This window comes from Phialemonium atrogriseum (assembly GCF_030411735.1).
Source record: "Phialemonium atrogriseum strain 8032-3 unplaced genomic scaffold QBC33scaffold_3, whole genome shotgun sequence".
NCBI classification, from domain to species: domain Eukaryota; kingdom Fungi; phylum Ascomycota; class Sordariomycetes; order Cephalothecales; family Cephalothecaceae; genus Phialemonium; species Phialemonium atrogriseum.
Window position 1 is genome coordinate 85,350 of NW_026848140.1, and position 13,257 is coordinate 98,606.

The 13,257-nt window shown below is 60.5% G+C and overlaps 4 protein-coding genes across 4 annotated transcripts; 2 read left to right on the top strand and 2 right to left on the bottom strand.

The window, feature by feature from the left end:
* Positions 1–1,793: 1,793 nt before the first annotated feature.
* On the top strand, positions 1,794–5,944 carry QBC33DRAFT_555279 (uncharacterized protein; the record flags this gene model as incomplete). Its single annotated transcript, XM_060429620.1, has 6 exons — positions 1,794–1,852; positions 1,918–3,697; positions 3,770–4,947; positions 5,019–5,442; positions 5,526–5,640; positions 5,724–5,944. The coding sequence occupies 6 exons, from the start codon at positions 1,794–1,796 to the stop codon at positions 5,942–5,944; spliced, it is 3,777 nt and encodes a 1,258-aa protein (XP_060286982.1).
* Positions 5,945–6,318: 374 nt separating this feature from the next.
* Positions 6,319–8,200, bottom strand: QBC33DRAFT_215929 (UROD/MetE-like protein). The gene is made up of 3 exons (XM_060422726.1): positions 7,739–8,200; positions 7,341–7,655; positions 6,319–7,255 (listed from the first exon to the last, which is right to left on the bottom strand). The coding sequence occupies exons 1-3, from the start codon at positions 8,073–8,075 to the stop codon at positions 6,693–6,695; spliced, it is 1,215 nt and encodes a 404-aa protein (XP_060286983.1). The 5' UTR covers positions 8,076–8,200; the 3' UTR covers positions 6,319–6,692.
* A 723-nt stretch (positions 8,201–8,923) lies between these two features.
* QBC33DRAFT_525700 (uncharacterized protein) lies at positions 8,924–11,430 on the top strand. The gene is made up of 3 exons (XM_060426842.1): positions 8,924–10,602; positions 10,645–10,949; positions 11,016–11,430. Exons 1-3 carry the CDS (start codon positions 9,270–9,272, stop codon positions 11,103–11,105), a joined length of 1,728 nt encoding a protein of 575 aa, XP_060286984.1. The 5' UTR covers positions 8,924–9,269; the 3' UTR covers positions 11,106–11,430.
* A 245-nt stretch (positions 11,431–11,675) lies between these two features.
* QBC33DRAFT_445226 (putative DUF6 domain protein) lies at positions 11,676–13,151 on the bottom strand (the record flags this gene model as incomplete). The annotated part of the gene is made up of 1 exon (XM_060424314.1): positions 11,676–13,151. The coding sequence occupies one exon, from the start codon at positions 13,149–13,151 to the stop codon at positions 11,676–11,678; it is 1,476 nt and encodes a 491-aa protein (XP_060286985.1).
* Positions 13,152–13,257: the final 106 nt, after the last annotated feature.

Genomic DNA, 13,257 nt, shown 5'->3' on the forward strand with positions numbered 1-13,257 from the left:
CCATACAGCTCTATGTATTGCAGCAGCTATAGCTTACCTACGAGGTAATCAAGGTTATCAACATTTAAGCTGGCGGCTGGCAAGTCCCAACCAAAGGACCCAGTTAGCGCCGGTCTTGCGTTTAATAAGTGCGATCTCAGCCCTGGTGGGCGCCACCGACCACTAACAGCGGGCTGGATCGTCTAGCCGGGCGGCCGGTCGGCCAGACCATGGGCAGATGCGCTCTTTCAATCGGACCGATGCTCAGGCCACGGAACCTACCGCACCAACGACTTGTGTGGTGCCGGACCGAGCATGGGCCCGGGGCGGCTCATCATAATCTCGCTACCTAGACATGTTCATCCGATAGAGGGGCCGGGGAACGGCAGGATCATGTCGCCAAGATCTAGGAGGGCGCCGGAGCCGAGCGATGATGGCAGATGTGCCAAACATATCGGCGGCAACGGTGGGAGAGGGTCGGGTGGCCTTATCAGTCGTGCCAGGCACGGGCGGCGTGCCTGATAATTATCAAGATCGAGTTGCGGAGCCGACCGATGGGATCCATCATGCCGGCGGGTCCGGGAAGGCTAGAAGGATTTATCAGAGGTGGCAAGAAAGACCTGCAAATCGATGGGAGAGCCAAGGAGCGTAACTCATAATCTATGGCTACCTTACCTAATTATACACCAGCTTAAGTACAGTCAGTGTCTTTCCATCTTATTCAGACCCGGAACCCGGATTCTGCAGGGACTCCATTGCTGCATCAGGAACCGACAACATGGATACCTCAGCTGAGGTAAATCTATGGGCCGGATGTCATTGGACCGGAGCTGTCAGCAGCCGAGGTAAAAACCTCCATCAGCCAGCTGGGATGGAAAGTCTAGGAAGTCTCTACACCTCCTCGGGGGTTTCAAATGTTAGCGTGAGGACTGGTGGGACCATTCTTGCGCACTCTAGTGTAATTGCTTGACTCGCCTGGATGAGCAGGAGGCAGGAGTGGGAGGGGGCGTGAAAGGAGGTACAGTACATACCTGCGCGGGAGCTATAAGTTAGCCCCAACCTTAAAAAACCTGTGCTGTTCCGAATCCATGGCGAACTGAACCCGGGCACCTGTTGCCGAGATGTAATCTGTATAGGACAATGCATTCCCAAGAAGCACCTATGAAAGTGAGAATAATTTCTAGTTGGCAGTTGCTTAGAGAACTCAACGTCGGAGACCGAGATAGGGGAAAGAGCGTCGCACCTTGCTCCTAGAATGCTGCCCATTTTTTGCAATGTGCCGGAACAGCCGGTTGCGTCCACTACCATAGTATGGAGGTGCGCTACTAGCAACAATTTCTCGACCGGATGGCGCTAGGGCAATACCATCCGCCCGTCCCAACCCCCCCACTGTTTATGTACACTTGCCTACATGCGTATACCGAGGCGAGGGGGAAACTTTCCATGCTGGGCCCATGGTGCGGCGGTGCCCATCTCTGGCCGCTAAGTGGTTGCTTGCAGATGCCCCCCCCCGGATTGATCGGCCTGCGTCTCGATCGGTCTAGGTCTCAGGGCGCAGATTGATCGGGTCTGGGCCCCAAGCACACCACCGTTTTTTTTTAAGTTTGGCGCCTCCGGAGGTCATGTCCAACCGATAGATGGTATCCTTATATATTACCAATATCCAATCCCATTTTTCCACTAGGCTCGGCTCTCGGGCCTTCCACTTGCATGGCATTTGTGAATCCGAGTTTGAATCCCCATCGTCTGTCCCATCATCTGTCCCAAACCACCATGACAACGCCGCCTTGTCGATGGGATCTACGACACCCACGATGACAACCAAGGCTCATTGCCCTATATCAGAGGCAACTCGGGAGAGAGAGACGTTCAAGTAAGTATGCTTGCAGCAAGTCCAGTAACCGGCCATTTATTGACCGCGAAATCCCTTCCACGTAGGTACGATTCCCTAGAAACCAAGACTGCCGCCCTCTATGATCCCGCGCCGGTCCCTTCGTTGGATCTGTCGGCGTCGCCGGACCCCGGCCTGACAGCATTCGCGCAGCTGGGACTGTACCGGTTGAATGCTTGCCATTCGGTCATCTCTCTCTTTGACCGCAGCCACCAGCATATCGTCGCCGATGCGCTGCGCCCTGGCCCAGAGGCGGCCCAGTCTATTTGCGGCAATGCCATCCCTCGCTCAGTCAGCATCTGCGAACATGTCCTGACCGGGCCCGTCCGCCGCAATGCTGCTGCTGGCCAGCACCCACCGGAGGATCTCCCGGTATCGATCGTCCACGACCTCGAGACACATCCCCGGTTCTGCAGTCTCGCAGACGCACGCTATAAGTTCTATGCTGCAGTTCCGATCCGGTCTCCAGAAGACATCAACATCGGGGTTTACTGCGTGTTCGATACCAATCCCAGACCAGACGGCTTGACAGCGGAAGAACAGCGATTCCTGCAGGATATTTCGCCGACGGTGATGGATTACTTGGAGTTCAAGAGAGCGAACAAGTGGTGCAAGCGCGAGGGCCGTAAGGTATGGGGACTGGGAAACTTTGTGCAAGGAAAGGCGACGCTGTCTCCGTCGTCAGGGATGTCGCGCAGGGCATCACTCCACGACATCCCCGAGGTAGGAGAAGGGGCGCTCAACAAAAGTCTGCAGGATCTCCACGTCCATGACTCGCAAGGACAGGCCGGTGCCGACGAGATAGTCGAGCCGGGGGTCTGGAAACCACGACAGGGGCCCAACGGCGTTTCTGTCCGGCGAATCAATACCCGACCGCCTGCAATACCACAAGCCAGGAAGGCGGCACCGCGCCTCAGCCCTGCAGATATCTTGAAGGGCGAGGTCGAGCGCGTCTTCTCAAAGGCGGCCAACATCATCCGCGAATCTATCCAAGTCGAAGGTGCTCTGTTCCTGGACGCCAGCATCCACTCTTTCGGGGGTCTTGTGGGCGGAGATCCCAAGTCAGCCATCTCGGAGAGCCTTGGAATCCCAGACGAGTCGAACAGCGATGAGGCTATACCAAACCAATTTGGCTTCGCGCAGGACCCTACTTGCAAGGTGCTGGGCTTCTCAACCTCTCAAAGCTCGTCGATCAACGGTGATGGACCACCGATCGAACACACCTGCCTACCCGAGAGGTACCTCCAGACCCTGCTCCAGAAGTATCCGAACGGCCACATCATAAACTTTGAAGAGGATGGGACCCCGCCGGATCACTCCAGCTCGGAAGCAGACGACACCCCACCCTCCTCACCACTGGCCCAGAGAACCAGCACGGTCAACGGCGATGATTGGACGTGGAAAGGGGCCGACCCCAAGAGGGCGCACTCGGCCCGGAGCGCCGCCTCCTCCCTCATCAAGATCTTCCCCGGCGCCAGGAGCGCCGCCATCGTCCCGCTCTGGGACCCGCAGCGGTCCCGGTGGTTCGCCGGCGGGTTCGTGTGGACCAAGACGCCGGCGCGCATCTTCACGGTGGAGAGTGAGCTGAGCTACCTCAAGGTCTTTGGCCTGGCCGCCATGGCCGAGGTGTCGCGGCTCAACGCAAAGGCCAGCATCAAGACCGAGACGGGCATCCTCGGGTCCATAAGCCACGAGCTGAGGTCCCCCCTGCACGGCGTCGTCGGCGCCGCCGAGCTGCTGCGCGATACCGCCCTGGACGGCTTCCAGCAGGGCATCGTCAACACCATCGAGACGTCTGGGAGGACGCTGCTCGACACCATCGACCATGTTAGTTGCACGCCTTCCCCTTCCCCTTCCCCGCTCTAATGTTTCTGATTGCTGACCCGTCGGAACCCGCAGTTGCTGGACTACAGCCAGACGAGCAACATCCTCCGGGCATCGCACACCGAACAGAGGGCAAGCAGCGTGGCAGGCCCTCGCACGCGGGCCAGCTCGTCAGCCTCCCTGCCCCAGAGCGTGCCAGAGCTGCCCGTCCAGCTGGACCTGCTGGTGGAGGAGGTCGTCGAGAGCGTCATGGCGGGGCACGCATTCCGGGCCCTCTCGGATTCCCGGTTCACTGCCCTGGACCCGCCCCGCCGCCCGTCGAATCCCCCGCGTGCCAAGACCTCGCCTGGCTCGGGGCATACGCAGCGAGCCGACGGGTGGTTCTTCAGCCCAGGCGCAGTCCAGATCTACCTCGACATCGACCCGTCTGCCAGCTGGGCGTTCCGCACCCACCCGGGCGCCTTCCGGCGGGTCGTCATGAACCTGTTCGGCAACTCCCTCAAGTTCACCTCGGCGGGCTCCATCACCGTATCCCTCCGCCAACAGCGGCAGCCACCGGCCGGGCACGACGGGACCCCCGCCGATGACGACGACGACGCCATCGTCGTCCTCACCGTCTCCGACACGGGCCGCGGCATCAACGAGTCGTACCTGCGCGACCACCTCTTCACCCCCTTCTCGCAGGAGGACAACTTCTCGCCCGGCACCGGCCTGGGACTCAGCCTGGTCCGCCAGATGGCCACGGTGCTGGGCGGCACCGTCGACGTCTCCAGCCGCGTCGGCAAGGGGACCACCGTCACCGTGTCGCTGCCCCTCCCTCGCGGCGGCGGCGACCACCACCACGACGGCATCGTCGATGGCGGCGCCGGCGCGGAGGAGGCCGCGTTCAGGGAGGACGTGCGGGCGCTGGCGGGGCGGACGGTCCTGCTGCGCGGGTTCGAGGCCGGCGCGGGCCGGAAACAGCATCTGCGGCTCGTGGAGGGCATCTGCCGCGACTGGTTGGGCATGCAAGTTGTGCTCTCCGGTGCCGTGCCGCACGCGTCGCCGGACTTTGTCATCTGTACCGAGGGAGGGGAGGGAGCAGGAGAAGGTAACGACCTGACGGCAGCCCGCGTAGAGAATGTCGAGGACGAGCCCGACCTCCTCGCCTCCTGTCCGCACATATTCATCTGTCTCGGCTCCACCATGGCGCATGACATGCTCAGGCCGAACCAGGTCCGTTTGCGGAAGAGTTTTGAGTTCCTGTCGCAGCCGTAAGTGTCCTTCCCCAGTCTTCTTTTTTCTTTTCCCTTTTCTTTTTTTTCGGCTGCTAACAAACTTGTAGTGTCGGGCCGCGGAAGCTAGCCCAGGCATTGCTTAGCAGCCAGTCCCGGTGGAAGGAATCCCGGGCATCGTCAGCGGACTCTGCAGGCTCCGAGCCTAGCTCCTCCGGGTACATAGCCGAGCCGGCAACCCCGCTCCAAAGCGGGGACGAGATGGGCGCCTCACACGTCGCCGAGTTCCCGGGCGATCCGAAGCTGGAGCCCACAAGCGGCGCAAAGCTGGTACCGGTCGTGGTGGAGACGGCGCTGCCCTCCGCCGACGGCGACTTCGAGGTCCCCGACTCGCCGCCGCAGGGCGTCCAGACGAGGGACGCCGCGGTGGTGGTTCCGGCACGACAGCAGCCGGTCCTCGCGAGGCCGGTCACGCCGGCCGTGGAGGCGCAGGCGTCGATACTTATTGTCGACGACAACGCCATCAACCTCAAGGTGCGTAACGGTCTGACGGGCAAGGGGGATTTCCTCCCTCAGAACCAAGACCAGATACAAGCTAACTATCCCGCCCGTCCCAGATCCTCGCCGCCTACATGACCAAGCTCAAACAACCCCACACCTCAGCGACTAACGGCCTCGAAGCCGTGGAGAGATACACCCAGTCCCCGCACAAATACAGCTGCATCCTCACAGGTATGTCCTCATCCTCGTCCCCTGTCCCCGAACCCCTCCCTCTCAAAAGACAACCAACTGACCTGACCCCCCAAAAAATTCAGACATCTCCATGCCCGTAATGGACGGCCTCGAGTCGACGCGCCGCATCCGCGCCTTCGAGTCGGCGCGCCGCCTCCGCCCGGCCGTCGTCATCGCCCTCACGGGCCTCGGCGGCGCCGACGTGCGCCGCGACGCCTTCGCCAGCGGCGTCGACCTGCTGCTCACCCGCCCGCTGGTCCTCAAGGGCCTCGTTGGGGCGCTCGAGGCCACGGGGTTGAGGTGATTTCTTTTTCTTTTTCTTCCCCGCTTCCTCTTTTTCTCCTTTAACTTGGGGGAGAGAGGGGCTGGAAACTTTTTTTTTTGGCCTTCTTCGACTGGACTCGAACTTGCCTTGCTTACTTTTCTACTTCTTCTACCTCACGTCATATTGGGGCTTTCTTTGGATATAAAAAGGTTTTGTGCGGGATGCGGGCTCTGGGAAGCGGCTACACACACAGAGAGAGATTTATTTTGTGCAGGGTTTTTGGTTTATCCTTTGCATCGCCAGGAGTCTGGATGGATTTACCTGAATACCCACTTGGGATGGAGACGTCTTTCGCGACAGAGTCGGACAGGCAATAAGGGCCAGACTTGACTAGTTTAAAGTGACAATGGAGACGGCAGATGGGGTGGCTGGGCGAAGCCACGAAAATGAACCCCAAGGTTTAACATCGATATTTACGGAGCTGGTTGAACGGGAAGGGGAAACTACTGCAGGGCGGTACCGGTAGGGTTCTTAAAGGCGGCCTGTACTTCACATATACGAGGCATGAAGAAATCGAATAAGAAGAAAGATCCCCTTGATTTTGTGCCTGCTTGTCTGCGCCTATTTCTTCCCCAGCCCGTGAGAGTTGATCTCAGGGCAATAAACGCCTCGGGTTACGCCCAACCACCTGATTTTACTTGCCCCCGCGAAGGAAAAGAAGACAAGAGAGAGAGAGAACAAACAAAGCGCGCTCACAATTTCAAGTCTCCCTATTATCCGCCAGTGCTCATGGCTCACCGGGCCAGATCGAGTCGGCGAGCTGCCTCACCAGCTTCAGCTTGGCGATCATGTCCTCCCTCGTGACCGAGTTGCCGAGGTGGTGGCTCGCGAAGCCGCACTGGGGGCTGACGCCCATCCTCTGCAGGGCCTGCTCCCTGGTCTGGCCGGCTCCCTTGGCCACAAAGTCGGCCGCCTGGAACACGCGCTCGCGCATCTCGCCGAGGTCCTCGAGCTCGGGGAACTTGCTGGTGATGACGCCGACGACGACGTTCTTGTGCGCCGGCAGCTGCTCGAGCGGCTCGAAGCCGCCGGCCCGCTCCGTGTCGTACTCGAGGAAGTACGTGTCCACGTTGATCTCGCGGAACAGCTTCTCCGCCACCCGGTCGTAGCCGCCCTCGCTGAAATGCCGGCTGTACGCGAAGTTGCCCCGGCACAGGTGGAGGCCCACGTGCAAGTCCGCGGGCCGAGCGGACAGGCAGTCGTTGTACAGCGCCACGTAGCTGTCCAGCAGGGCGTCGGCGTCTTCGCCGGCGTCGCGGAAGCCCTCGAGCATCTTCTCCGAGCAGAAGTCTGTAGGGGGTTTGGAAACATCAGTGCTTGCTTCGCTGGAGAAGACGGATCAAGAGGTCACGAGAGCTTGGGCTCGGCTACTTACAGGCAAGGTTGGGGTCATCGATTGTGACGTTGCGGCAGCCGGCGTCGTACAGGATCTGGAGCTCAGTGCGGTACGCCTTGGCAACATCGGCAAAGTACTCGGCGTCGTTCGCATATACACCCTTGACGTAGGCCCTACCGGACTGGTAACGAAGATGATACCACTCCGGCGCCGGCAGAGTCAACTTGGCCTCCTTAACCCGGTCAGCCGGGAGGAGGTTCTTGAGATAGTTCCACTCGTTGGTATACGTGCTGCCCTTGTGCTTGATCTTGCCAGTGCAAACAATCGACTCTCCGGGCTTGTGTCCGGCCTCAGCTGTGAACGGGCGCGCTCGTGGTTAGCTGGACATCCTCGTTCCAGGGGCGGGGAGGTGAACGGGAACGGGAACGGGATCTTACTGAAAGCGGCCAGGTCCGGCACGTAGAGTCGGAACATGTCCATTGGGGGATCCATAATTTCTTCAAAGCCCTCCAGGCCAGGGAAGAAAGTCCCCCAGAATTGATGACGACGGTACTCGCCATCCGTGAGACCGTGATACCCCAGGTCGAGCTGGACCTTGACAATGTCATTGATGGCCTCGTCCTCGAGGCCTTTCAGCTCCTTGTCCTGGATAATGTCCAGGGCTGGCTTTCCGTCAAGGGCCACGCGCTTCTCAGACAGCTTCTTCGGGCGAAGAAGCGATCCCATGTGCTCAGCCCTGAACGGGGGTCGCTGGTGATTCTTGGTCGACGCCATGATGAAGGACTGCCTAGGTAGCTTCCTGATAGGTGTTGGTGTTGTGCTGTGTGAAGGAGGAAGACGCGAGATGGGTATTTATAGGTTGGTGGCTAGGTTTGGGGACAGTGGTGAATGAGAAGATACCTAGTAGTGAAGTTGAGGAGATGGCGATGTTGAGGAGATGGGCGTAAAAGAGGGGAGGAGGGAGCTATCCTTATCCCTTACCGCCAACCTAGGTGGTACGGGTACTTAACCTACCCACCTAATAATGGAGCGAACGCTGTTAACCCTCGCAGGGAAGATAATTCACCCCCTCTGCCCACCCCTAGATGGAGTCATTGAGCGGGCTCGAGTTTGGTTGGCTGTTTACGGTGAGATTCCCGGTATCCGCCACCATCCTCGTCCCAATTGGCACGGCCAAGGCACGCGGAGAACTTCAAGAGGGCTTCCGAGAGGCCTGGTCCAAGGCAAAATCGACAGATCAAACGTTATATTATATGGTGGGGTTAAAAGACCCCGCATACTTTGGACTTTGTAAGGGCTGACAGACGCTTCCATTGGCCTCGGTCGTGTCAATCTGCGGAGACGAAGGAGGCCCTCAAGCTTAAGGGGGTGGGCAAATTACGCCTGGACACTCGCCATGCATGAGCAGGTACAGGAAGCATGCATAAGGGCTAGAGACTCGGCGTAGTCTTGACCTTATCAACCAGTTAAGTGTGGCAGCAGCAGGGCTGTTGTTGGTCTGACTTCTCCATCTCTCCGCACCCGGAGCGATGTCGGTTGGATGGAAGCTCCAGGCGATTTATGTAATACCCCGCCATCACGCATCACGTCGCGTTGAGTGATACTGTGATACTCCCTTGGGACTGTACAGTGCCTGCCACAAGTACCGCAGGGAGGTAGGTACCGGCATCTATGTACTGAGTGGCCAATCAATCGGAAGCTGTCTGTCTGTATTCTCCGGGTAGGCACCGAGGGCATCTACTCGGGTACTCCTCTGTGGTGAAAATTAGGTACCTCGTACGGATTACTCCGACGGAACTGTGAAACAGAAAGTGGGCTCCCCAAATACCCGTCATCGACGACATCACGATGGTCGCCGCCCATCACTACTAGAATCGCTTCACTATGAACCACGAATAACTCACAGCCCCTCTATTTCCACCTCCACTACTTAAACCTGAGACATATCCCTGGCGGCTTTACTCTCCAATGGCTTCTCCCAACCCCAAAATGCCGGGCATCCAAGCCCTCCCTCCCGAGCTCCTCACCCACATTTTCAGCTACCTTGACCGGCCCGCACCGTCCGATTCCCGCCTCCACGATGAGCCGCATCCTGCCATGCTCAGGAACGAGCCGTCATCCAACTTTCTCAAGACCATCTCCCTCGTCAGCAAGCGATGGCGCACCACCATCCTACCCTCCCTCTTCCGGCACGTTCGGTGGGCCTTCGACCGCTGGGACCTGCTAATGGTCGAGCCGGGACGCAGCGGCGCCCACGAGCCCGATCCCGCCTCCGCCCTCCCGCTGCTCGCCTTCCTCCGCGCCAACGACCTCGGGCGCCACGTCGACACCCTGACCCTGATCATCGGCGACAGCATGCAAGGCATATACCGGCTGACCGAGTCCGGCCGGCCGTCCGACACGACCGTCCCTCGGCATGGTAGCCCGACTGCCGGACCGGCGGAACAACCCTCGTCGCCGGTACCACGGCCCATGTCCCTGGCAGAAGCACAGGCGGGCCGGGGCGGCGGGCAACGTCCCGGTCGGCAGGCACGAGAGAAGAGATACGGCGAGGATAGCAATTGGTTCTGGGAGGTGCTGTTTGAGACCATGGATCCCAGGCGGTTCACCATGATCGCGTCGCCGAGGATGCTGTCGAGCCTGCTGTCCCGGATGCTGTTCGTGGGAGATGCGTGGAGCTTCAAAAGCCAATGTCACATCTTGTCACTATCAAGAGAAGACAGGAGGGTGCCCTTGAGCGACGAGGTCCCCTCGGACCAGTACAGCCCCACCGAGAACGGACCAAGCATAGCCACGCAGGCCAGTTCCTCGACCGAGACGGCAGCCGGATCATCGTCCACGACAGGTGACTGCCCAGACACGCAGTGCCACAATCCCCCAGAACGGATCCGCAGCGCCCTCTTCACCATCCGGCCGTGGACGTGTCTGCTCCTCAACGAGGGGTCCTCGATGCCCGTCTACAAGACGTACGAGTTCTTCCTCAAGCGGCCGCCGTCGATCCTGGGCGCCCTCCTGGGCTGCGAGGAGCCGCCCAACGACGCCCCGCTGGTCCCGCCGTCGGTCCGCTCCCTCTCCTACGTCGCCATGTTCCCGCTGTCGTCGCACTTCAACACCCTCGTCGGCCACCTGCCGCCCCTCGACCGCCTCTTCGTCCAGCTGGTGCCCCGCACCGCCATCCTCGACGACCCAGACGAGATGCGCTGCATCGACGCCGGCGACCTGTGGATGGAGCGCAACACGTGCTACAGCCTGGTCATGCGCCGCCTGTTCGACGGCGGCGCTGCCATGGACGACGACGACGACGACGATGATGATGATGATGACGACGACGACGACGACGACGACGACGATGATGCCTTGAGGGTGGAGCGGCCCGCGCGCTCCAACTGGATGAGCCTGCGCGAGTTCGAGAGCGGCGACGCCGCCGACAAGGAGGCCTGGGACATGGCGGTGTACTTTGTGAGCATGAACCGGTCAGCCTGGCGCGTTGAGCGGGAGGGCGTGTTCGTCAAGAAGGGGCCGCCCGGTGGACAGGGGCAACAGGAGGATGAGGAGGAAGGGAAGGAGGGTGACGGCCCTCCGGCAAATCCACCCAACTTCGCCAACGCCCACTTATTCGGCGACCTGAATCCAGAGGAAGGCTTCGAGCTTTTGTCAGTGTGAAAAACGCCACTTGAGCTACTAGGGGGCGAGAAATCAAAAGCTGATGCGAACCTAAGCCAGGGACTCCTAGAACGACTCGCCTTTAACGGCACGGCGCGCCTCCAGTACTCGGCAATTGGTCAATATACTGCGATGGGATGAAAACCCAAGAGAGGGCGGCCACGCCAGGGTTGCTCCCATCGGCTAGGCGAAACAACATCCGACGCAGCCCTTCGAGTCTGGCGTCGGCCTGGGTGTTGTTGGTAGTGAAGCATACAGGATGGCAAACGTGGTTCAAGACGAATCGCTTCGCTTGTACATGCCAATATATGAATTACTCTATATATGTCCAACCCCAGAGAGAGCACGACCATGCGAGTGCCTTCACTGGCAATGTAGTCTCCGTGCTTTCTGTATGCGACCTTAAGGCCAAGCTTGCATCGTCGATGCATTCGAGACCTCTTTATGCCATTCCGTAATCAAAAAGAAATCCAAAAAGAAAATCTAATGATCCAATGCATACGCCAACCCAACCGAGGCCTCCTCAACTAGTACCCATATCCGTAGGTATATGAGTACCGCTGCGTTGGTGGGCCATGCAAATAGAATAAAAGAAGCCGACATTCCTCTAAGCCACATCCCCATCCCAACTTCAACAATCACATCCAGTCCGGTCTCACTGACCCCAATGTAGATCTTGCTTCTCATGTCCTTTGGGGCCGCATCCCTCAATCAGTCATCGTCGCTATCGTAGTCCTCGTCGTCCCGGCTAATATCGACATCCCGCCTCTTCTCGTCCTCGGCCATCTCGCGCCAGGTGCTCCAGCTGAGCATAGCGAATGCGACGACGATGAGGCAGCCGCCCACGACGGCGGCGGCGCTGAGCGGCTGGCCCGTCAGCATCCAGTCGACGATGGCGACCAGGAAGATGGTCAGCAGCGAGGCGACGCTGCTGAGCACGGGGCTGGTCAGGCTGATGAGGACGAGGAAGGAGCCCGCAAAGGTGGCGTTCATGACGGTGCTCAGGAACAGCAGCCAGGCCGTGTGGCCCGTCGGCATCTCGAACGTCTCCCACCCGAGCACGTGCAGCACGGGAAGCGGCACCCACAGCACCAGCAGCGTAAACACCCCGATCAGGCTGCCGAACCCGTTGGCGAAGATCATGCCCCGTCCGGGAGACGTGCCCTCGGGCGGGCACGCGTACCGCTTGTACAGCACCTCGTACAACCCGTAGAGCACCGACCCGACCCCGATGATCATGTTACCCAAAAACCGCGTCCCGGCGTCGAGCTCGTTGGTGGGCGGGGTCGGCGGCTCGTCGGCGGCGGCGGTGCCGGGCGGCGGGGTCGGCGGGGTCGGCTTCGACGGCGACGAGTCGTTGCCGCCGTCGCCGTACGCGACGACCAGCACGCCGGCGATGGCGATGGCAACGGCGATGCTCTTGTCGAGGCGCAGGCGCTCCTTGAGCAGGGGTACGCTAAAGGCGTAGGCAAAGAAGGCGCTGCAGTTGTAGATGGCGGTCAGGTCGCTCGGGGTGGTCTTGTTGACGGCGACGTACCAGCTCAGGCCGGCGACGGTGAGGGCGGTGGTGACGAGGGCGGTGGTGCGCACCATGTAGACGAGCGGGGACATGGACGAGGCGCCGCCGCGGCCGCGCGGCGCGACGTCGAGCGAGCGGGTCTGCACCATCTGGGCCGTCGTCCGCAGCAGCCAGACGTGCCGGCGCCAGAAGACGGGCCACGGCATGTCGAGCTTCTGCAGGCGCAGCACCAGCAGCTGCACCGGCCACAGCAGCGCCCAGCTGCCGTGGGTCACGTACAGCATGCAGTACGCCTTGTCCCACCCGAGGTCGCGCTGCACGTAGGCCGCCAACTCCGTCTGCGCCGTGAAGCTGACCAGGCTGACGACCAGGAAGAAGGTCGCGTACGTGTATTTCTTCCGCGCCGCGAGCCGGGCGTTCGTGCTCGGCGACCGACTGCGCATCGTGCTGCTGCGGGAGAAGGTCGGGCGGGCCGAGGGCGTTATCGGCGTGCGAGAGAGGAACGACGCCGAGGAATTGGTCGCGGGGAGCGGGCTGTGACGCCGGTTGCCCCCGTAGCTGGGCCGGCCCCGTGTGTCTTCTTCGTCGGCCTCGGCGGCGCGAAGCAGCGGTGTGCCGGACGGACCGTCCGTCGGGCGGAACAACGGGGATCGGCGGCGGTCGTCCATGAGTGGCAGCGACGTGAACCCGGAGCAATCGCGTTTCGTTGGGGGTGTCTCGAGCGAGCAAAGCAGGCGAGCGAGCGTTACCGCCCTTTTCTTTTCTGTCTGAGTT